Source organism: Paramisgurnus dabryanus, chromosome 21 (genome assembly GCF_030506205.2).
Source record: "Paramisgurnus dabryanus chromosome 21, PD_genome_1.1, whole genome shotgun sequence".
Taxonomy (NCBI): Eukaryota; Metazoa; Chordata; class Actinopteri; order Cypriniformes; family Cobitidae; genus Paramisgurnus; species Paramisgurnus dabryanus.
Genome location: NC_133357.1, coordinates 33,082,525 through 33,105,737, shown reverse-complemented (window position 1 = coordinate 33,105,737; position 23,213 = coordinate 33,082,525). Strand labels below are relative to the sequence as shown.

The window sequence follows — 23,213 nt, the reverse complement described above, 5'->3', positions numbered from 1 at the left end:
ACGGCGTGTGTCGGTTTGAACACATTAAACCACATGCATGTTTACACTAACAAGTGTTATGCATAATCATGCTAAAGTTAGCCAAGGAACTATAAAACTTCAAGTTTACAACATGGACTGTATAGATGTAAACGAATATGCTGAATTACCTGTGGAGAATATAGAAAGTGCAACTTCAGTGTCCCTTGAGCCCCCTCTTGGAAAACTAACTCCAAAAGTGACTTTGGTCTTGATGTTTTTCCTGTCACGTTGTCGTTTAAAATCCCCGTTTCGCATCCTTGGCGACTTGTTTTAATGTCCTCGAGAATATGTCCTCATCAGGCTTTCAAATCAAAGCATTAGATCGCAGGTTCATCACGGTGTGCGGTTGTTGTAAAATCCGAAGGATTCAGCTACGCGGTCACAGGCTGGATACGTCATCAAGCCTGGTTTATTTAAATCAACTGAGCATTACATTCGCAAGTCATACGCATATTACATCAATTTACAATTAACTAAGAATAACTGGCAGCTTTATAATTGTTAATATTCTGAAATAAGACTGTCTTGATGACGTATACCGCCTACACATGCAACCTCCGAAGGCTTCAGCCAGCAGCCAGCGTGAGTGTAGAGTGAAAGCGCGAAAGGCGGAGCTTGAATTTCAGGAATGTCCCTCTTCGGCGAATGTATTTCAAAGATGGAGGCACAACATGGATTCAGCCAGAGAGCGCTTCGACGGTATGCATTTTAAATAGCAGATTCTACAGTTACGAGAATACTTTCATTAGTGGGTGGGAAGTAATTACACATGAATGAGCACATACTTTTGAAAGAAAACATGGGTTTTTGTTAAGAATTAACTCAATAAAGTACACAGTAGAGCTTTAAAGAAATAGCAGATTTCCTATCTGAGCTTGTAGCCACTGTAGATTCAGAAAAATGATTTTAATGTCCATGTGGATAACCCAAAAGACGCATTAGGACGTGCGTTTATGGATGTTCTAAATTCTCTCAATATTAGACAAAACGTGACAGGGCCAACGCATACTCGTAAGCACACATTAGACTTAATTCTGTCACTCGGACTCAATATTAATGACGTCGAAATATCACCTCAGAGTGATGCAGTTTCTGACCATTACCTTGTGTCATACACTGTACTTCTAGATAGGATCACTCAATCCACAACATGCTACCGACTAGCCAGAACAATAATTTCCACCACTAAAGATAGCTTTATTAGCACTCTTCCAGACCTGTCCCAAATGAAACATGTAGCAGATAACTGTGACGATCTAGATATTGTAATAGAAAACCTAAACAATATCTGTTCTAACACATTGGATGCCGTTGCTCCCATTCGAAAAAAGAGATTCAAAGAAAAACCGCCAGCTCCATGGTATGACCATCACACCGCAGCCCTTAAAAAGGCAGCTAGAAAAATGGAAAGAAATTATAGAAGCACAAAGTTAGAAGTATGGCGTGCAGCATGGAAACAGAGTGTTAAACACTACAGACAGGCTATTAAAACCGCCAGATCTACATATCTTAGCAAGCTTATAAATGAGAATCATAATAACCCTCGTTTCCTCTTTAGCACAGTTGCGAAACTGACTAGAAACAAAGAACAAACAGAAACCAATAGTAAACTTCAACACAATAGTAACGACTTCATGAACTTCTTTTCTAACAAAATTTCGGCTATTAGGGAAAACATCGTAGCTACCCAGGCAGCCACCACTCTACCCATTATTTCACTTAACACTAGAATACCATACGAACATCTTGATTCATTTAAACCTACTACAATAGATGAGCTCTCTAAACTAGTCACATCATCCAAATCATCGTCCTCTATATTAGACCCCGTTCCCACAAAACTACTTAAAGAGGTATTCCCTGTAGTGTCAACCCCGGTTCTAAATATCTTTAACTCATCGCTAGAAATAGGATACGTTCCAACAGCTTTCAAACTAGCAGTTATTAAACCACTGATTAAAAAACCACAGCTTGACCAAGGAGAACTTAATAACTTTAGACCAATCTCAAATCTCCCTTTTCTTTCGAAAATATTAGAAAAGGTAGTGGCAAGCCAGTTACGCACATTCTTGACAAATAATAGTACATATGAAAAGTTCCAATCAGGATTCAGGCCCCACCATAGCACAGAGACAGCATTGCTTAGAGTTACAAATGACCTCCTATTAACATCCGATCGTGGTGAAATCTCAATTCTTATATTACTAGACCTTAGTGCAGCCTTTGACACAATAGATCACACAATCTTACTCAATAGACTAGAAAACTATGTTGGTATCAGTGGTCAGGCGCTAGCCTGGTTTAGGTCATATCTAACCAATCGCTATCACTTTGTTTATGTAAATGAGGAAGAGTCATATCACTCCCTGGTTAAATACGGTGTACCGCAGGGATCAGTTTTAGGTCCTATCCTGTTCTCGTTATACATGTTACCCCTAGGAGACATTATCAGGAAACATAACATAAGTTTTCACTGCTATGCGGATGATACTCAGCTTTACATCTCCTCGCATCCCAGCGAAACACACACGTTTTCTAAGCTAAAAGACTGCATTAGCGATGTTAGTGACTGGATGGCACATAACTTTCTTAAGCTCAACTCCAATAAGACAGAGATACTTATTATTGAACCAAATCGCTACAAACATAATATGTCAGATTACAAATTGCACATAGATGGCTGTACTGTGGTGCCATCTTCCACGGTTAGGAACTTAGGTGTGATGTTCGACAGCAACTTATCCTTTGATAGTCACATCGCCAACGTCTGCCGCACAGCATTCTTCCATCTTAGAAATATCTCAAAAATACGCCATATGCTGTCTACATCTGACGCAGAGAAGCTTATTCATGCTTTTATGACCTCTAGAATAGACTATTGTAACTCGCTACTCGGGGGATGCCATTCAAATCAGGTCAACAAGCTTCAGCTAGTTCAAAACGCTTCTGCAAGGGTACTTACTCGATCTAAGAAGTATGACCACATAAGCCCAATTCTGGCATCTTTACACTGGCTACCAGTTAAATATCGCATTCAATTTAAAATATCACTAATCACCTACAAAGCTTTAAATGGCTTAGCACCCTCATATCTTAAAGAATTACTATCAGAATACATTCCATCACACACACTACGGTCGCAAAATGCTGGTCTATTGATTATCCCTAGACTATCAAAACTGTCTAAAAGTGGAAGATCCTTTTCCTACTTAGCCCCTAAGCTCTGGAATGATTTACCAACTGATGTCCGAGAATCAGACACAGTCGATAATTTTAAATCTAGACTTAAAACTTTTCTCTTCAACAAAGCATTCGCATAATTTGTCTAGTAAAGGTTCTTAAATCGCAATAGTTATTTTCACGGAACAATGCACTCACGGTCATAACACAGACCAACCAAATAAATAAATAAAAACCTTTTCTGCATGAACACTTAAAATGAATTGCATTAATTAGTTTGCCACCGTTTGCCACTGAACCTGCATTAACGACGACAGTGGGGCTTCCGGCCTTAGTCAAACGGTTTGGCACGTATGGTCGGGTTGCGATTTTGGCGCTATCGTAAGTCTTGTGAATAGTATGCCATACAGACCCGTTTGCCACTGAACCTGCATTAACGACGACAGTGGGGCCTCCAGCCTTAATCAAACGGGTTGGCACGTATGGTCGGGTTGCGTTTTTCGCGCTTTCGTGTGTCTTCTGAATAGTATGCCATACAGACCCGTTTGCCACTGAATCTGCATTAACGACGACAGTGGGGCCTCCAGCCTTAGTCAAACGGGTTGGCACGTATGGTCGGGTTGCGATTTTGGCGCTATCGTAAGTCTTATGAATAGTATGCCATACAGACCCGTTTGCCACTGAACCTGCATTAACGACGACAGTGGGGCCTCCAGCCTTAGTCAAACGGGTTGGTATGTATGGTCGGGTTGGGTTTTTCGCGCTTTCATGTTTCTTGTGAATAGTATGCCATACATACCCGTTTGCCACTGAACCTGCATTAACGACGACAGTGGGGCTTCCGGCCTTAGTCAAACGGGTTAGCACGTATAGTCGGGTTGCGACGTTTTTGGCGTTTTCGCCTGGTCCTGTAAATTGTATACAATATAGACCCGTTTGCCACTGAACCTGCATTAACGACGACAGTGGGGCTTTAGGCCTTAGTCAAACGGGTCGTCTGGTTTCATTTTCTCTTAAAGATCGGAAGGTGACCCTTATTTACCATATATACCCTCGCATTGGGCCCCCAATTTGCTAAATCCTAAACTGTAGATAATATAATTATGCCACAATAGTTAGTCTGTCTGGAACGAAGCTGAGTTAAACCACATCCACTGTGTGACACTTCAATACATATGAACGGCCGCTACGCTAATACGATTTTGTTTTTCTCTCCCTGTCTTGTCCTCGACCCGAGGACAACGAGACAAACAGACCCAGTCCCGGTAGATGTGAAAGTCGGCACACCTCTGATCTACTGGCCGTCCTTCAACGTGATGCCCAGCTGATGCCTGACCAACGATCACCGGCAGAACCCGCTTAATCTCTGCTAAATCTCCTTATCCGTTCTCCCAAGGGTTTTTCCCTCCTAGGACTTATTTTTCCTCGGATAAAAGCACTGGGGTTTTTTTTCTCCTAGGGGGTTTTTCACCCCGGGGAGGCAGCCTTTTTGGGCTTTACTTAGCTTCCTCTTCTAGACGTTGCTTTAGTAATACGTGCACTTATAATATTGAGTCATAGCCGCAGCAAATTTATTTTGTATTTTGTTGTGTTATCTGTCGTTTTTCTGTGCTTTTCACTGCTTCTATTTATGTAAAGCTGCTTTGAAACAATTGACTATTGTGAAAAGCGCTATATAAATAAAATTGAATTGAATTGAATTGAATTGAATACATTAGCGGTTTTATGCCTTGTTTTTCACCAAACTATATTAGAAATGCGTGGTCGAATCAAACACTGTGCACTGTGGTGCACGTGTGTCCCGAAACATGGGAGGATAACGGGACGATTTGATTTTTTACCAAGAACCGTAATGGCTTCTTTAAACGTGCGCGAGTCATTCGCTCATCTCTGACTGGACAAGCTCCATGGACACACACAGACACGCTGTTTTTAAACACTCTCCGTGTGTCTCAATAAGTTCACTCAATAAGTGAATCAGTCTGTGAATCCCAATCAAAAATGATAATTCCGTTGAAGATCAGCTCTCTTGGATGTAAACTTAAGTGCAATGATGTCAAATAGTGTGGATGCGTAACATACACTTGGAATAAAGCAATGAAAACAATAATTTTCTCTGAAGCTTCTCTCCTTCCAAATAATAGTACGCAAAACCACCGTGGAACTGCAGGTAAGCATTGCAGCTTTTACATCTGGACTCTTGATCATTTATTTTTGCGTGACGCGACTATTAAAACACGTTGTGAGATATCGCCACTGATATATTTATAAGCAGCATGTAAAAAACATCTCTCTGGCACTTAGTGCTGGGCGGTTTGACCAAAAATGAACATCAAGGTTTTTTTCAAAATTATGCCGGTTTTCGTTTTTTTACGTTTTTTTTTTCATGCATAGTCAGGTGTTAAATGCATTTTCTGCTGGTTGAGAAAGGAATTACTGCAGTAAATTGAGGATGGTCTATTTTACTGTCATAAGTGAATATTGTAAAATAATTCCACAATGGTAGTAGTAATACAGGCTTGCATGGCCCCAGAAAATTATGCTGTTGTTTACAAATAAGAGCCAGTCATGATTCTAATGAACTGAGGATCAGAATGCAAAGACAATTCCTGTCAAAATACAGAACATTTATTTTGATATTTTATTTTGAACAACAAAATAAGAACAAGTCCACTTAAATTAACTTAAAATACTTTTTCTTCAAGTACAAGCCCAGTTACATTACGTTTATTCAAGTAAATATTAACTTGTCTTGCATTGCTTTTGAGGTCTACAAAAATAAAATTATGCAACTTGCATTAGTTATTCCTTCAAAAGTATTGCTTTAAAACCAGAACATATAAAATAAATATAAAGTACAACTGCAACTTGGCTCACAGGATTATTATCCTGTATAAATGTAAACAATAATCACACATTTCAACATTTACAAATTTTTTGCCAGGAAAACGAGACGGTCCACAGCATCTGGTTTGAGTGCGGCCCTGTGGCAAGTGACAATGTTGCCACCAGTGCTGAAAACTCTCTCAGATGGAGCACTGGTGGCAGGGATGCATAAATACTGCTGAGCTAGCTTGGCAATGCGAGGGAAATTTGTCTGATGGCATCTCCACCAGTCTAAAGGATCTGTATCACTGTCAACCTCTGTGGTCTGTAAATAGACTGTCAGCTCCATTCTGATGCTTTGGTCGTCTGGCACTGCGAGTGTGCTGTTGCTGGTGGTGCTCTGCCTTTTGAAAAAGCTGGCCAAAGTCTTTTTTCTTTTTTCCTCAGGAGGAGGAACAGGCTCTGCTTCTGCTGCACCAGCAGCCCCTGAGAGTGTGTCCTGTTGAGCCTTTATTAGTAGCACTATCTCTTCTAGGACATCTACATCTTGCCAGCTAAGGACCAAGTGCCTTGATTTCTTGTCAGCTTTTAGAAGCTGACTAATGGCCCTCTCTTGCTCAAGTACTCTTTTAATCATCATTTGACGCGATCCCCACCTTGTAGGCATCTCAGTTGTGAGCACATGCTTTGGAAGACCCAGATCGTTCTGAACAATAGCCAGGTCCCTCCTTTTCTTCCAAGAGTATGAGAAGGCTGACACAATTCTTTTGCAGACACCTACTGCACGTTGTATGCGGTCATCTTTCATAGCTGTCTCTGAAAAAATTGCAAATAATTATATATTAGTTCACTTTTCCTAATGTTAATTAAAACATTGATTTTACTTTAGCCCCAAACCAAATGAATGATTCCAATACTCATAATAATGATGATGATGATGATATAATAATAATAATAATAATAATAATAATAATAATAATAATAATAATGATATTATTATTATCATCATCATTTTTATGAGTATTGTTATCAAATCATTATCATCATTTTATTTTCTTAATTATTATTGTTATTATTATTATTATCATCATAATCATTATTATTAATAAATGCAATTTAATAAATAAATTATAAAAATAATTATAATAATGAACAGAAAATTTCTTATATCATTTTACAGCTATCAAGTATAGTTCACTAATAACTATTGCTTACCTATGGCTAGATGAAGCCTGTGACCAAAGCACTGGAGTCTTGTCCAATTGTTCAGTTCAATAGCCTTCTTGATGTTGGCTCCACTGTCTGTAGTGATGGCCACTAGCTTCTGCTCCGAAAGTCCCCAGGAATCAAATGCCTCTTTCAGGCCTGCTGCAAGAAACTCTCCAGTATGGTCATTAGGAAAGTAGCTTGTCTGCAAACAATGACTTTGCAACACCCATTCTTCACTTATAAAGTGAACCGTAAGGCTCAGATAAGGCTCCATAGTGCGACTGGACCACAAATCAGTCGTTGCTGCGAAGTGGTGGACGGTTGCCAGGTCTGTTTCGAGCGTAGCTCTGTGCTTTTGGTACAAGTTGGGGATAGCAACTTGGCTAAAGTACTTTCTGCTCTGCATTTCATACCTCGGATCCAGCGTCTTTATCATCTGCTTAAAACCGTCTTTTTCGACTGTAATAAGCGGGACCATGTCTTTGGCAATGTGGTTAGTGATCGAGTTTGTAATCTCGATCCACCGTTTGCTTTTTCTGTCGTAGAAAGTCCCTCTAGCGAACACGTCTGTAAGTGACATTTGGCTAGACTTTTCTTTTGGTTTCCCCGTGTTACCTGCTGATGAGGAGGGCGCAGACTTTAATATCATACATTCTTGATATTCCAAGACGTGCTTGCGGCTAAGGTGCTGGAGCAAATTGCTCGTGTTGCCGCCTTTGGCTTGAATTTTAGCCCGACAGCACTTGCATAAAATGGTTGTTTGGTCGACGTCGGATTTTTGGAAACCAAAAAACCTCCAAACAACAGACCCGGCTCCTTTTTTTGGCACAAGTTCTTCTGTTTCATGTTCAGCATCCATCTTCACTGTAACATAACACCCGAGCACTGCTCGTCCACTCGTCGCTGCTAAGGAAGTGCAACATTGTAAAGGGTCCGTCTGAAACAGTGTCGCGCGGCGGAGCGTAAAGTTAGTTCCGAACGTCGTGTAATTAAATACACTGGTATAGCGGTTTATTACAAATTTAAATCGTAACGAAAAACAAAACTGGTTTTCGATTTGAACCAGTTTACCGCCCAGCACTACTGGCACTTATTAAAAACTGTTTTATCTAGTAGTGACAAAAACAAAGTCCAGTAAGCGAGTGCTTGTACCGCAAGATTAAATAGAAAAAAGTATATAAATTTAGTTTTATTAACTTTTACCTCACGCCAAAACAATAACAACACAAAAGATGGTCTGTGTTTTGACCATCAAACACAGATAGGCCTACATCAGAGCCAGGGAATCCCTGTCAGGGATGTAGCCTAATGCTATATATATATATATATATATATAGCATTACGGTTCTCGGTAAAGAATCAAATCGTCTGGGAAACCGTGAGTATTTCATAAGCATTGAGAGACACAAGCTGCACACGTGGTAGTGGTGTAACGGATCGCAGTTGATCCGTACGGATCACGCCCACGGTAAAACTTTGCGTAAAACTTTGCGTAAAGTTTACTTTACGCAAAAACGCACGTGTAGTTAAATGCGTCCGGTCCAGCCCTAGTCAGACGTAATCATCCATAAAAGATCAGAACTCTTGATGTGATAACTTCAGAGAGTTGCGCTACTCTCTCTCATACTGTTGTGTATTAAAATACACTTGGCTAATAGTGCAATGAAAAACAACGTAACGTTTTTATGTGGGACGACTGTGATGCTGCGCCGTTTGTAATTCGCCCTCTGTCTGTGTGTGTGCGCTCGTTTAAGGGGACTCAGTAGTGCACACACGGAGAGATATGCAGTCTGTGCATATTTCTTAAAGAGACAGTAAGTTCAATTGACCTACTTAAGTCTGTGTCATTAATGTTAATCAAACAACCCAAGACAAAGAGAATCACTTCTGAAAAATAATAATTACATTTAATTAATTCAATAAATGCAGTGTTATTATTCATATGATTTCTGTAACTAATGATTTTAGACCTAACTTAATGTGCAACTTTGTTATTTTTTATAAATGTTTGTAATTTCTTGATTTGTCATTAGAATTTTCTCATCCTTTTTTTTGCTGATCCGAAAAATGATCCGTGCCTCAAAAACCGTAATGTGATCCGAACCGTGAGTTTTGTGATCCGTTGCACCCCTAACGCGTGGGTCAAATTAAAACACATTGTCTGAGACTGTTGTGGGAGACATGCGCGGGAAATCTTGCCTCAGCCACAGGGAGCCTTGTTCGGCGCATGGCATCATGACAAAAAGCTTATTTTGTTGACATTTTGAGGGATAATATAAAAAAATCTGCTCGTAGCTTAGGTCGTCGCTGGGTCTTCCAACAAGACAATGACCCAAAGCATACAATGAAATGGGTACTAGAGTTCCTCAAGTATACCAAAACCAAGGTCCTGGAGTGGCCCGCACAGAGCCCAGACCTCAATCCTATTGAGAATCTGTGGCGAGTGCTCAAAGTGCAGGGCTCTACACTAACTTTTTGCATTGGTGCACCAGCACAAAAGTTAGGTGCACCCAAATTTTTGACTGCATTACATTTAACACTGCAGTTTTACAAGCGCCCACAGTGGTTAAATGAACAGAACATAAATTAACATATATTTAAGTGTGCTTGCAAAAGCACACTTGTTGTTCTTCTTAAGTTTTCTTCTTCTTCTTCTTCTTCTTCTTCTTCTTCTTCTTCTTCTTCTTCTTCTTCTTCTTCTTATTCTTATTATTATTCCCGGGTAGATTTTTTGTGTCAGCTCTAGCGACCAGACCGTTTGACGCAGAGACGCCGTTCAAACTTTAAAATGTTCGGGCAGTACCGGTGTAAGTTGCTTGAGAAGATGAAGTCACAGATCCATGTCGTTCGGCCACCATATTGGATAGAACACAAAACCTTAAAAAAGTTTCACAGGTCACAAATTTTGTCGAAACTTCACGAAATTCCACGTACACGATCCTTGGACCAAGCCTCACAAAAGTTACTAGAAGGATTTTTGATTTTCGGAAGCATTTGCCCATCACAGACCAAAATATACCTATGGCGTAGTCGCCAAACAGGAAGTAGTTCAAATCTCAATATGTCTGTAACATTTATTAACCAAAAATTTTATATGAACTCTTGACTCCAATGTGAAGATGCCCAAGATAAAAAAATATTGCAGAAACATGTCTATATTATGTTATTTCCACTTTAAAATGTCCAATTAAAACCTGTGTAAAAATAAAAATGTCATTAGCTTTTACCACTAGAGGGCAGCCCAAGCGTGTTTAATTGCCTTGCCTTCACACGTGACTAGACCCAAACTAAGTCCGTGCCTATTGAAAACTATATATACTGAGGATTATTTGATACTAAATCCGATGGAATATTAATATTTCTCATATACGTTTGTTTACAAAACTGCAAATGGATTTTATATTCTGAAGGCGTGAATCAACGCGAGCTCTCTGGAGAACGTGCAGTCTCACATACAGGTATGTTTCGGGGATTCAGACGTAAAACCCTTTCTTTTATTTCAGTAATATATTGCATGACAAGTTTAATTCCCTTTTTCATCAATGTAATACATTGTAAATGTATTAGTTTGTAAAGACGCGTCAGTTTCGCGTCCTCGCGTAACAGTGATCGTTTGGCATCGGCTCTATAACAGCTGCATGGTTTAAATGATTGTGAATTGACGCGAAAAAGTGTCACTTTACCTTAAATCATGCATGTTATGCCAAGTGTATTTAAACAGTCATGACTTTGAGAAATGTATGACACATTAAAACACAGCTTGCCACAGCTAGAAGACTGCGTATATGCCATTTACATAATCTTCAGATAAGAAAAGCTATATATCTAAATCCTATGCTTAACTAACGGGAACACGATTGCATTATGCTGTCAATCACTCAGCGAAGCATTGATTTCACATGGAAAGCAAAAGGACAGGGTCGCAATCTTGATGTGCGTGCATCTTTTGCATGAAATGCAGAGCGCGAGTCACCCCATCACGTGTATTCGCGCTTTGGTCTGCCCGCGTCAAGATGCGAAGACTGACAGTGGCGAGTTAAGAGACCACAGACTCTATGGCTGTTTTAACTTTATTTATTGTATTTCCAGCTTACAATAACAACTCCTTTTCTGACAGTTGTTGTCTGATATGTCGGCTCAATTATGACTTGCTTATCCACAATGACATTAGACGTCTTAATAAAGGAAACGTTTTTTGTGAACAAGCTGGCGTTTCTCCGAAGTTCAAAGCAGACAAAGGCTCCAGAAGGCTCAAATATTATGTGAGTCATCGTTCTCACACAAGAGTGCAATTTAAACGATTTACAGTTAATCGCCTATCGCTCACAGCCCAGCACCTGCACCACTGTATGCGTATCGCGCTGACAAACATACACCTGATTTAACTGCCCTGACGAAATCTAAAAGTATAATTTCTCTTATTAGAAGCTAGCTTAATGTTTGCCAGTTATTAAGATGGCGGTTGTAGTTTAAATAGAGGTCGTGAAATAATTGCATTGACAAAACTGCATAAAACAATGTGATGTTCCATATAACAAACTTTTGGTTATGTGTACTTAAGTGAGTAAATAAATTAAATTCTCAATGAGTGTGATATGGCTCTTATTTACCCCTATAAATGTAGAATAAAGCTTACTCGGTTATCTAACAATGCACTTATGTTGTTATGCAGTTTTAAAATACAAAATACGAACATGTCTGGATGTAGATAAAGCCTACGTGGTCATATTACAATGCACAAGTTTTGTTGTATGCAGTTTGAAAATACATGTTTGTAGAAAAAGTATATTGTACAATGCACTGATTTTGTTGTTATACAGTTTCAAAATACAACATGAGTATGTTTAAATGTATATGTAGTCATCATCACTGATATAACTCTGGCCCCCATGACACACTAATTGAACAGCCCTGTCGTAGACGCTCAACACACAATCATATTCATAAATAGTAAAGAAATGCAATGATATTAGGCTATCAGTGCTGCTGTCGCGCTTTCCTATCGCTTATTTTAAAAATGAGCTTATGATCAATAAAATGCAGCTTTTATCTGCTGCTTTTGGTGATGTGAACTCTGGCCTACATTAAAGGTGCAGTGTGTAATTTTTAGAAGGATCTCTTGACAGAAATGCAAAATAATATACAAAACTATATTATCAGGGGTGTATAAAGACCTTTCATAATGAACCGTTATGTTTTTATTACTTTAGAATGAGACGTTTTTATGTACATACACCGAGGGTCCCCCTCCATGGAAGTCGCCATTTTGTGCCACCATGTTTCTACAGTCTTAACGGACAAACTTTTTTATTACGTTGTCTCCAATCATGACATGTTTGTCTGGTGGTGGCTACCGTAGCTTCTCTATGCATTTCAAAAGCAAGGGGTGAGCTGTGAACTGAGCACAACATGGATTCAGCCAGTCAAGCGACTCGACCGTATGTATTTTAAATAGCAGATTCTACACTTGCGAGAATACTTTGATTAGTGGGTGGAAGTAATTACACATAAATGAGCACATACTTTTGAAAGAAAACATGGGTTTTTGCTAAGAATTAACTCAAAAAAGTACACAGTGGAGCTTTAAGTACTAAAGAAGAATTTTTGGTATATTATGTACAAAACTAGTGTGTGAAAATAGAGCACATTAAAGGGATTGTTCACCCAAAATTTAAATTATTTAAATTACAATTCTAATTAAGTGTGCTTGCAAAAGCACACTTGTTGTTCTTCTTAAGTTTTATTAAGTGTGCTTGCAAAAGCACACTTGTTGTTCTTTTTAAGTTTTATTATTCTTATTATTAAGTGTGCTTGCAAAAGCACACTTGTTGTTCTTCTTAAGTTTTATTCTTCTTCTTCTTCTTATTATTATTATTCCCGGGTAGATTTTTTGTGTCAGCTCTAGCGACCAGACCGTTTGACTCAGAGACGCCGTTCAAACTTTAAAATGTTCGGGCAGTACCGGTGTAAGTTGCTTGAGAAGATGAAGTCACAGATCCATGTCGTTCGGCCACCATATTGGATAGAACACAAAACCTTAAAAAAGTTTCACAGGTCACAAATTTTGTCGAAACTTCGTGAAATTCCACGTACACGATCCTTGGACCGAGCCTCACAAAAGTTACTAGAAGGATTTTTGATTTTCGGAAGCATTTGCCCATCACAGACCAAAATATACTTATGGCGTAGTCGCCAAACAGGAAGTAGTTCAAATCTCAATATGTCTGTAACATTTATTAACCAAAAATTTTATATGAACTCTTGACTCCAATGTGAAGATGCCCAAGATAAAAAAATATTGCAGAAACATGTCTATATTATGTTATTTCCACTTTAAAATGTCCAATTAAAACCTGTGTAAAAATAAAAATGTCATTAGCTTTTACCACTAGAGGGCAGCCCAAGCGTGTTTAATTGCCTTGCCTTCACACGTGACTAGACCCAAACTAAGTCCGTGCCTATTGAAAACTATATATACTGAGGATTATTTGATACTAAATCCGATGGAATATTAATATTTCTCATATACGTTTGTTTACAAAACTGCAAATGGATTTTATATTCTGAAGGCGTGAATCAACGCGAGCTCTCTGGAGAACGTGCAGTCTCACATACAGGTATGTTTCGGGGATTCAGACGTAAAACCCTTTCTTTTATTTCAGTAATATATTGCATGACAAGTTTAATTCCCTTTTTCATCAATGTAATACATTGTAAATGTATTAGTTTGTAAAGACGCGTCAGTTTCGCGTCCTCGCGTAACAGTGATCGCTTGGCATCGGCTCTATAACAGCTGCATGGTTTAAATGATTGTGAATTGACGCGAAAAAGTGTCACTTTACCTTAAATCATGCATGTTATGCCAAGTGTATTTAAACAGTCATGACTTTGAGAAATGTATGACACATTAAAACACAGCTTGCCACAGCAAGAAGACTGCGTATATGCCATTTACATAATCTTCAGATAAGAAAAGCTATATATCTAAATCGTATGCTTAACTAACGGGAACACGATTGCATTATGCTGTCAATCACTCAGCGAAGCATTGATTTCACATGGAAAGCAAAAGGACAGGGTCGCAATCTTGATGTCCGTGCATCTTTTGCATGAAATGCAGAGCGCGAGTCACCCCTTCACGTGTATTCGCGCTTTGGTCTGCCCGCGTCAAGATGCGAAGACTGACAGTGGCGAGTTAAGAGACCACAGACTCTATGGCTGTTTTAACTTTATTTATTGTATTTCCAGCTTACAATAACAACTCCTTTTCCAACAGTTGTTGTCTGATATGTCGGCTCAATTATGACTTGCTTATCCACAATGACATTAGACGTCTTAATAAAGGAAACATTTTTTGTGAACTAGCTGGCGTTTCTCCGAAGTTCAAAGCAGACAAAGGCTCCCAAAGGCTCAAATATTATGTGAGTCATCGTTCTCACACAAGAGTGCAATTTAAACGATTTACAGTTAATCGCCTATCGCTCACAGCCCAGCACCTGCACCACTGTATGCGTATCGCGCTGACAAACATACACCTGATTTAACTGCCCTGACGAAATCTAAAAGTATAATTTCTCTTATTAGAAGCTAGCTTAATGTTTGCCAGTTATTAAGATGGCGATTGTAGTTTAAATAGAGGTCGTGAAATAATTGCATTGACAAAACTGCATAAAACAATGTAATGTTCCATATTATAAACTTTTGGTTATGTGTACTTAAGTGAGTAAATAAATTAAATTCTCAATGAGTGTGATGTGCAGCACAGCCATTATAATTGGTTCTAGGCTAGCTAGAGCAGGTGATGTAGGCTAGTGATCCCTGTATTTACATAAAATGGTCTGGGCTAAGCCCCGGATGTCCTTCAATGCTGGAAACACCCCTGGTTACAAGCCTGTGTACATTTGTGTGTGTGTGTGTGTGTGTGTGTGTGTGTGTGTGTGTGTGTGTGTGTGTGTGTGTGTGTGTGCGCGCGTGCGTGCGTGTGTGCGCGTGCGTGCGTGCGTGTGTGTGTGTGTGTGTGTGTGTGTCTCAGCAATGCTTTCACAATGCGAGGATTTGATTTCCAATACAAGGATGCACAAGATAAAAAAATATTCTAAAATTTTACATTTCACAAATCACATTAGTGACCGCACCAGAGCAAGCACACTTTTGCAGTTCGTCCCGAAATGCATTTTCTAGTTATTCTTATTATTAAGTGTGCTTGCAAAAGCACACTTATTGTTCTTCTTAAGTTTTATTAGGGGTCAAGCACCGAAGGTGCTGAGACACCTATTGTAATTAGGGGTCAAGCACCGAAGGTGCTGAGACACCTATTGTAATTGTTAGTATTATTATTAGGGGCCAAGCACCTATGGTGCTGTGGCACCTATTGTTTCTGTTAGTATTATTATTATTATTTTTCCGCTTCCCCAATGGGAGTCTATGGCAGCCCTATGAACCGTATGTAGGAAAATGATGAAATTTGGCACAGTTGTAGTGGTGGTCATAAATAGTCATTTGGCCAAAAATGGGGTCTCTAGCAGTAACTCTATAGTGCCACCATCATCTCAAAAATTCAATGTTCAAATGGTTATAACTCGTGATCCATTTGCTCTATGAAAATTCTACTTAGTACACGTGATTGCTCTCCTCATGCTTATTGTTTTTAATACCTTACAGTAAGACTCCACCCATTACAGTAGCGGCCATTTTGAAATGTACAGTATTTCGTTTTTTCGCTACTCCTCCTTCAAATGTGGTTCAATTCTTATGAGAGTTGGCACAGGTGATCTTTGGAGTCAGCCGCATAGAAATGACTGAACAGAATTTAGATTTTTTTTTTTATTCAAAAGTTATTAATGCGTGAACTTAACGAGATTGACGCAAAAATGGTTCTGAAGCTGTAGCTCGGTCATTCTTTGATCAATCGAGATGAAATTTGGTACACTTCATGTCGACCATGAACTGTGGGTCCATGCCAAATTTGGTGACAGCGCCACCTATGGGTCATGAGATATGAAAAAAGGCTATTTTTGCCCATATCTACTGAATCGTTTGTCAGAAAATTATGATCGTGGTGTCTACGGATTCCTTGGCTCATGCCGCATCTGTCGATATGTATTATGCCGGCTTTGACCGAATCGCCTGTCCGCCATTTTGAAATTTGTGATAATTTGCTATAACTTTTGAAGTATCGGATATATCGGGGCAAAAATCGGTAGGGAGCTTCGGTATGATGTCCTGAAGAAATCAGAGAATAGCGCCACCTAGGGGTTATAAACTATAACAGTTCTTATAGAACTGCTTATAACTTCTGAATTCTTTGTATGGCATGTAAGCTCTTTTCTGCTGCTCCTTGAGCTGTGTCTACTGAGTGGCACATCTGTCTAAGTCGTATGCATAGAGATCCTGAGTTCATGGGTTTGAATCCAGCCTGAGGCAGGTGTTAGTTTCTTCTATTAAAGTTTTGTTCTTTCCCACCTATTCTTCTTGACCTGTCTGTAGTTCACATATGTTCTATTTTTGCCATGTTTTCTGTTGCTGTTCTGCACTGCGGTGGTTCAGCTCTGTCATTGCAACGCTTTGGGTACTTGCTGCGCTTTGTGTTCTTGATGCACCTTGGGTGGTCAGTGAGCATTGGGTTATTGATACCTTCTATGTTGCTTGCTGTGCTTTGGTTGCTCATTGCGCTAAAGGTGCTTGGCCCCGAATCGCTGCTTGCAGCTATATTTAGGGGTCAAGCACCGAAGGTGCTGAGACACCTATTGCAATTGTTAGTATTATTATTATTATTATTCTTACTCTTGTCCAATGGGAGTCTATGGCAGCCCTATGAACCGTAAGTAGTAGAATGATGAAATTTGGCACAGTTGTAGTGGTGGTCCTAAAAAGTCATGTGACCAAAAATAGGGTCTTTAGCAGTAACTCTATAGCGCCACCAGCAGATCAAAAATTCAATGTTCGAACTGTTATAACTGGTGATACATTTGAACTATGAAAAAACTACTTAGTACACGTGATTGCCCTTCTCACATTTATTGCTTTTAATAGCTTACAGTAAGACTCCTCCCATTACAGTAGCGGCCATTTTGAAATGTACAGTATTTTGTTTATTCGCTACTCCTCCTTCAAATTTGATTAAAATGTTATGAGATGTGGCACAGGTGATCTTTGGAGTGAGCCGCATAGAAATGACTGAACAGAATTTTGATATTTATCTTTGTTCAAAAGAAAGAAATGCATGAACTTAACGAGGTTGATGCAAAAATGGTTCTGAAGCTGTACCTCAGTCATTCTTTGATCAATTGAAATTAAATTTGGTACACTTAATGTGGACCATGAACTGGGGGTCCATATCAAATTTGGTGACAGCGCCACCTATGGGTCATGAGATATGAAAAAAGGCTATTTTTGCCCATAACTTCTGAACTGTTTGTCAGAAAATTATGATCTTGATGTCTTTGGATTGCTTACCTCATGCCGCATCTTTCGATGTGTATTATGCCGGGTTTGACCAAACCGCCTGTCCGCCATTTTGAAATTTCACATAAATTGTTATATTTTTTTAACTATTCGAGATATCCGCGCAAAATTTGGTAAGGAGCTTTGACATGATGTCCTGAAGGTACCTGGGAAGTCAGAGTACAGCGCCACCTAGGGGTAATAAACTATAACAGTTCTTATGGAACTGCTTATAACTTCGGAATACTTTGTCTGATATTAATTTCTTTGTGAAATTGTATTCACTGGTTTATGCCGGTTGCAACGATACCTCATTTGTCATTTTCCAACATTCTGTTCATGTGTTATTGTAAAGCATATGGTATATGATTTTTTCGCTACTCCTTTTACAAATTTTGTTTATTTTTTGCCAGGTTCTGCTCGTATAATGTTTGAAGAAATCCGCACAGAAATGACTGAACAGATTTTTGATATTATGTTCTCTTTCTTAGAAAAACCACTCCAAAGGTGACCGTGCCTGTGACGTTGTCTATTTGTCACAGCAAATTAATGTGACTGTATATTACATTGTATAGCATTACTATACATAATGATCTGCTTGTCTTCAATTTCACTTGAGCTCATGTTCATTGTATTTCTGTTATTTCTGCTTCTGCTGTGTCTTTTCTGCATTTTTGGTGATTGACATATGTCAATCCTTGCAGATATCTAATCTTTTTCTGCTGCCCCATGAACTGTGTCAACTGAGTGGCGCATCCAGTTAATTACCTGCATTGAGATTCTGAGTTCTTGGGTTCGAATCCCACATGAGTCATGTATTAGGTTTTTCTATTAATGTTTTGTTCTTCCTCATCAATTCTTCTCAACCTGTCTGTAGTTCACATATGTTCTATTTTTCCATGTTTACTGTTGTTGCGCTTCATTGTGGTGGTTCTGCTCTGTGATTCCTGAGCCTTGCGTGTTTGATGCACTTTATGGTGCTTGCTGTGCTTTGTGTGCTTGCTGTGCTTTGTGAGCTTCCTGTGCTTTGTGTGCTTGCTGTGCTTTGTGTGCTTGCTGTGCTTGCTGTGCTATGTGAGCTTGCTGTGCTTTGTGTGCTTCCTGTGCATTGTGTGCTTGCTGTGCTTTGTGTGCTTGCTGTGCTTTGTGTGCTTGCTGTGCTTTGTGAGCTTCCTGTGCATTGTGTGCTTGCTGTGCTTTGTGTGCTTGCTGTGCTTTGTGTGCTTGCTGTGCTATGTGAGCTTGCTGTGCTTTGTGTACTGGCTGTGCTTTGTGTGCTGGCTGTGCTTGGTGAGCTTGCTGTGCTTTATGAGCTTGTTGTGCTTTTTGAGCTTGCTGTGCTTTGTGTGTTTGATATGCTTTGTGTGCTTGCTGTGTTTTGTGAGCTTACTGTGCTTTGTGTGCTTGCTATGCTTTGTGAGCTTGCTGTGCTTTGTGAGCTTGCTGTGCTCTGTGAGCTTGCTGTGCTTTGTGAGCTTGCTGTGCTTTGTGAGCTTGCTGTGCTTTGTGTGCTTGCTGTGCTTTGTGTGCCTGCTGTGCTTTGTGTGCTGGCTGTGCTTTGTGTGCTTGGTGAGCTTGCTGTGCTTTGTGTGCTTGCTGTGCTTTGTGAGCTTGCTGTGATTTGTGAGCTTGCTGTGTTTTGTGTGCATGCTTTTGGTGCTAATTTTTGCGCTGAAGGTGCTTGGCCCCGAGTTGCTGCTTGCAGCTATATTTAGGGGCCAAGCACCTATGGTGCTGTGGCACCTATTGTTTCTGTTAGTATTATTCTTCTTAATCTTCCCCAATGGGAGTCTATGGCAGCCCTATGAACCGTATATAGGAAAATGATGAAATTTGGCACAGTTGTAGTGGTGGTCATAAATAGTCATTTGGCCAAAAATGGGGTCTCTAGCAGTAACTCTATAGCGCCACCATCATCTCAAAAATTCAATGTTCAAATGGTTATAACTCATGATCCATTTGCTCTATGAAAATTCTACTTAGTACACGTGATTGCTCTCCTCATGCTTATTGTTTTTAATACCTTACAGTAAGACTCCACCCATTACAGTAGCGGCCATTTTGAAATGTACAGTATTTCGTTTTTTCGCTACTCTTCCTTCAAATATGGTTCAATTCTTATGAGATTTGGCACATGTGATCTTTGGAGTGAGCCGCATAGAAATGACTGAACAGAATTTTGATATTTTTCTTTATTTAAAAGTAATTAATGCGTGAACTTAACGAGATTGACGCAAAATTGGTTCTGAAGCTGTATCTCGGTCATTCTTTGATCAATCGAGATGAAATTTGGTACGCTTCATGTCGACCATGAACTGGGGGTCCATGCCAAATTTGGTGACAGCGCCACCTATGGGTCATGAGATAGGAAAAAAGGCTATTTTTGCGCATAACTTCTGAATCGTTTGTCAGAAATTTATGATCTTGGTGTCTACGGATTCCTTGGCTCATGCCGCATCTGTCGATGTGTATTATGCCGGGATTGACCGAACCGTCTGTCCGCCATTTTGAAATTTGTGATAATTTGCTATAACTTTTGAAGTATCGGATATATCGGCGCAAACATCGGTAGGGAGCTTCGGCATGATGTCCTGAGGAAATCAGAGTACAGCGCCACCTAGGGGTTATAAACTATAACAGTTCTTATCGAATTGCTTATAACTTCTGAATTCTTTGGCATGTAAGCTCTTTTCTGCTGACCCTTGAGCTGTGTCTACTGAGTGGCGCATCTGTTAAGTCGTATGTATAGAGATCCTGAGTTCATGGGTTCGAATCCAGCCTGAGGCAGGTGTTAATTTCTTCTATTAAAGTTTTGTTCTTTCCCACCTGTTCTTCCTGACCTGTCTGTAGTTCACATATGTTCTATTTTTGTCATGTTTTCTGTTGCTGCTCTGCACTGCAGTGGTTCTGATCTGTGATTGCTACGTTTTGGGTACTTGCTGCGCCTTGTGTTTTTGATTGGGTGCTCAATGCGCATTGGGTGATTGATACCTTCTATGTTGTTTGCTGTGCTTTGGGTGCTCATTGCGCTAAATCTGCTTGGCCCCAAATCGCTGCTTGCAGCTATATTTAGGGGTCAAGCACCGAAGGTGCTGAGACACCTATTGTAATTGTTAGTATTATTAGGGGCCAAGCACCTATGGTGCTGTGGCACCTATTGTTTCTGTTAGTATTATTATTATTATTTTTCCGCTTCCCCAATGGGAGTCTATGGCAGCCCTATGAACCGTATGTAGGAAAATGATGAAATTTGGCACAGTTGTAGTGGTGGTCATAAATAGTCATTTGGCCAAAAATGGGGTCTCTAGCAGTAACTCTATAGCGCCACCATCATCTCAAAAATTCAATGTTCAAATGGTTATAACTCGTGATCCATTTGCTCTATGAAAATTCTACTTAGTACACGTGATTGCTCTCCTCATGCTTATTGTTTTTAATACCTTACAGTAAGACTCCACCCATTACAGTAGCGGCCATTTTGAAATGTACAGTATTTCGTTTTTTCGCTACTCCTCCTTCAAATTTGGTTCAATTCTTATGAGATTTGGCACATGTGATCTTTGGAGTGAGCCGCATAGAAATGACTGAACAGAATTTTGATATTTTTCTTTATTTAAAAGTAATTAATGCGTAAACTTAACGAGATTGACGCAAAATTGGTTCTGAAGCTGTATCTCGGTCATTCTTTGATCAATCGAGATGAAATTTGGTACGCTTCATGTCGACCATGAAATGGGGGTCCATGCCAAATTTGGTGACAGCGCCACCTATGGGTCATGAGATAGTAAAAAAGGCTATTTTTGCGCATAACTTCTGAATCGTTTGTCAGAAAATTATGATCTTGGTGTCTACGGATTCCTTACCTCATGCCGCATCTGCCGATATGTATTATGCCGGGATTGACCGAACCGCCTGTCCGCCATTTTGAAATCTGTGATAAATTGCTATATCTTTTGAATTATCGGATATATCGGCGCAAACATCGGTAGGGAGCTTCGGCATGATGTCCTGAGGAAATCAGAGTACAGCGCCACCTAGGGGTTATAAACTATAACAGTTCTTATTGAATTGCTTATAACTTCTGAATTCTTTGGCATGTAAGCTCTTTTCTGCTGACCCTTGAGCTGTGTCTACTGAGTGGCGCATTTGTTAAGTCGTTTGCATAGAGATCCTGAGTTCATGGGTTCGAATCCCATCTGAGCCAGGTGTTAATTTCTTCTATTATAGTTTTGTTCTTTCTCACCTATTCTTTTTGACCTGTCTGTAGTTCACATATGTTCTATTTTTGCCATGTTTTCTGTTGCTGCTCTGCACTGCGGTGGTTCTGCTCTGTCATTGCTACGCTTTGGGTTCTTTGCTGAGCCTTGTGTTCTTGATGCACCTTGGGTGCTCAATGCGCCCTGAGTGATTGATAAGTTGTATCTTTCTTGCTGTGCTTTGGGAGCTCATTGCGCTGATTGTGCTTGGCCCCGTATCGCTGCTTGCAGCTATATTGGTCATTGTTTCTGTTAGTAAATTTTTCTTCTCCCCCAATGGGAGTCTATGGCAGCCCTATGAAGCGTATGTAGGAAAATGATGAAATTTGGCATAGTTGTAGTGGTGGTCATAAATAGTCATGTGGCCAAAAATGGGGTCTCTAGCAGTAACTCTATAGCGCCACCATTATCTCAAAAATTCAATATTCAAATGGTTATAACTCATGATCCATTAGATCTATGAAAATTCTACTTAGTGCATGTGATTGCTCTCATCCCGCTTATTGAATTTGATACTTTACATTAAGACTCCACCCATTACAGTAGCGGCCATTTTGAAATGTACAGTATTTCGTTTTTTCGCTACTCCTCCTTCAAATGTGGTTCAATTCTTATGAAATTTGTCACAGATGATCTTTGGAGTGAGCCGCACAGAAATGACCAAACAGAATTTTGATTATTTATCTTTTTTCAAAAGTAATAAATGCGCAAACTTAACGAGGTTGACGCCCAAATGGTTCTGAAGCTGTAGCTCGGTCATTCTTTGATCAATCGAGATGAAATTTGGAACACTTCATGTCGACCATGAACTGTGGGTCCATGCCAAATTTGGTGACAGTGCCACCTATGGGTCATGAGATATGAAAAAAGGCTATTTTTGCCCATATCTACTGAATCGTTTGTCAGAAAATTATGATCGTGGTGTCTACGGATTCCATGGCTCATGACGCATCTGTTGATATGTATTATGCCGGCTTTGACTGAATCGCCTGTCCGCCATTTAGAAATTTGTGATAATTTGCTATAACTTTTGAAGTATCATATATATCGGGGCAAAAATCGGTAGGGAGCTTCGGCATGATGTCCTGAGGAAATCAGAGAATAGTGCCACCTAGGGGTTATAAACTATAACAGTTCTTATAGAACTGCTTATAACTTCTGAATTCTTTGTATGGCATGTAAGCTCTTTTCTGCTTCTCCTTGAGCTGTGTCTACTGAGTGGCACATCTGTCTACGTCGTATGCATAGAGATCCTGAGTTCATGGGTTTGAATCCAGC

The 23,213-nt window shown here is 39.7% G+C and overlaps 2 protein-coding genes across 4 annotated transcripts in view; both read right to left on the bottom strand.

Moving 5' to 3' along the window:
* aar2 (AAR2 splicing factor) overlaps positions 1 to 23,213 on the bottom strand; it is a 140,242-nt gene that overhangs the window by 21,065 nt on the left and 95,964 nt on the right. The window lies entirely within an intron of this gene.
* On the bottom strand, positions 5,824 to 8,331 carry LOC135772780 (E3 SUMO-protein ligase ZBED1-like). The gene is made up of 2 exons (XM_065282310.2): positions 7,243 to 8,331; positions 5,824 to 6,843 (listed from the first exon to the last, which is right to left on the bottom strand). Exons 1-2 carry the CDS (start codon positions 8,093 to 8,095, stop codon positions 6,128 to 6,130), a joined length of 1,569 nt encoding a protein of 522 aa, XP_065138382.2. The 5' UTR covers positions 8,096 to 8,331; the 3' UTR covers positions 5,824 to 6,127.

Coding starts and splice junctions, on each gene's coding strand:
- LOC135772780 (XM_065282310.2), bottom strand. CDS start 8,095: ATGGATGCTGAACATGAAACAGAAGAACTTGTGCCAAAAAAAGGAGCC. Junction 6,844..7,242: donor CAGGCTTCATCTAGCCATAG/GTAAGCAATAGT, acceptor CAATTTTTTCAG/AGACAGCTATGAAAGATGAC.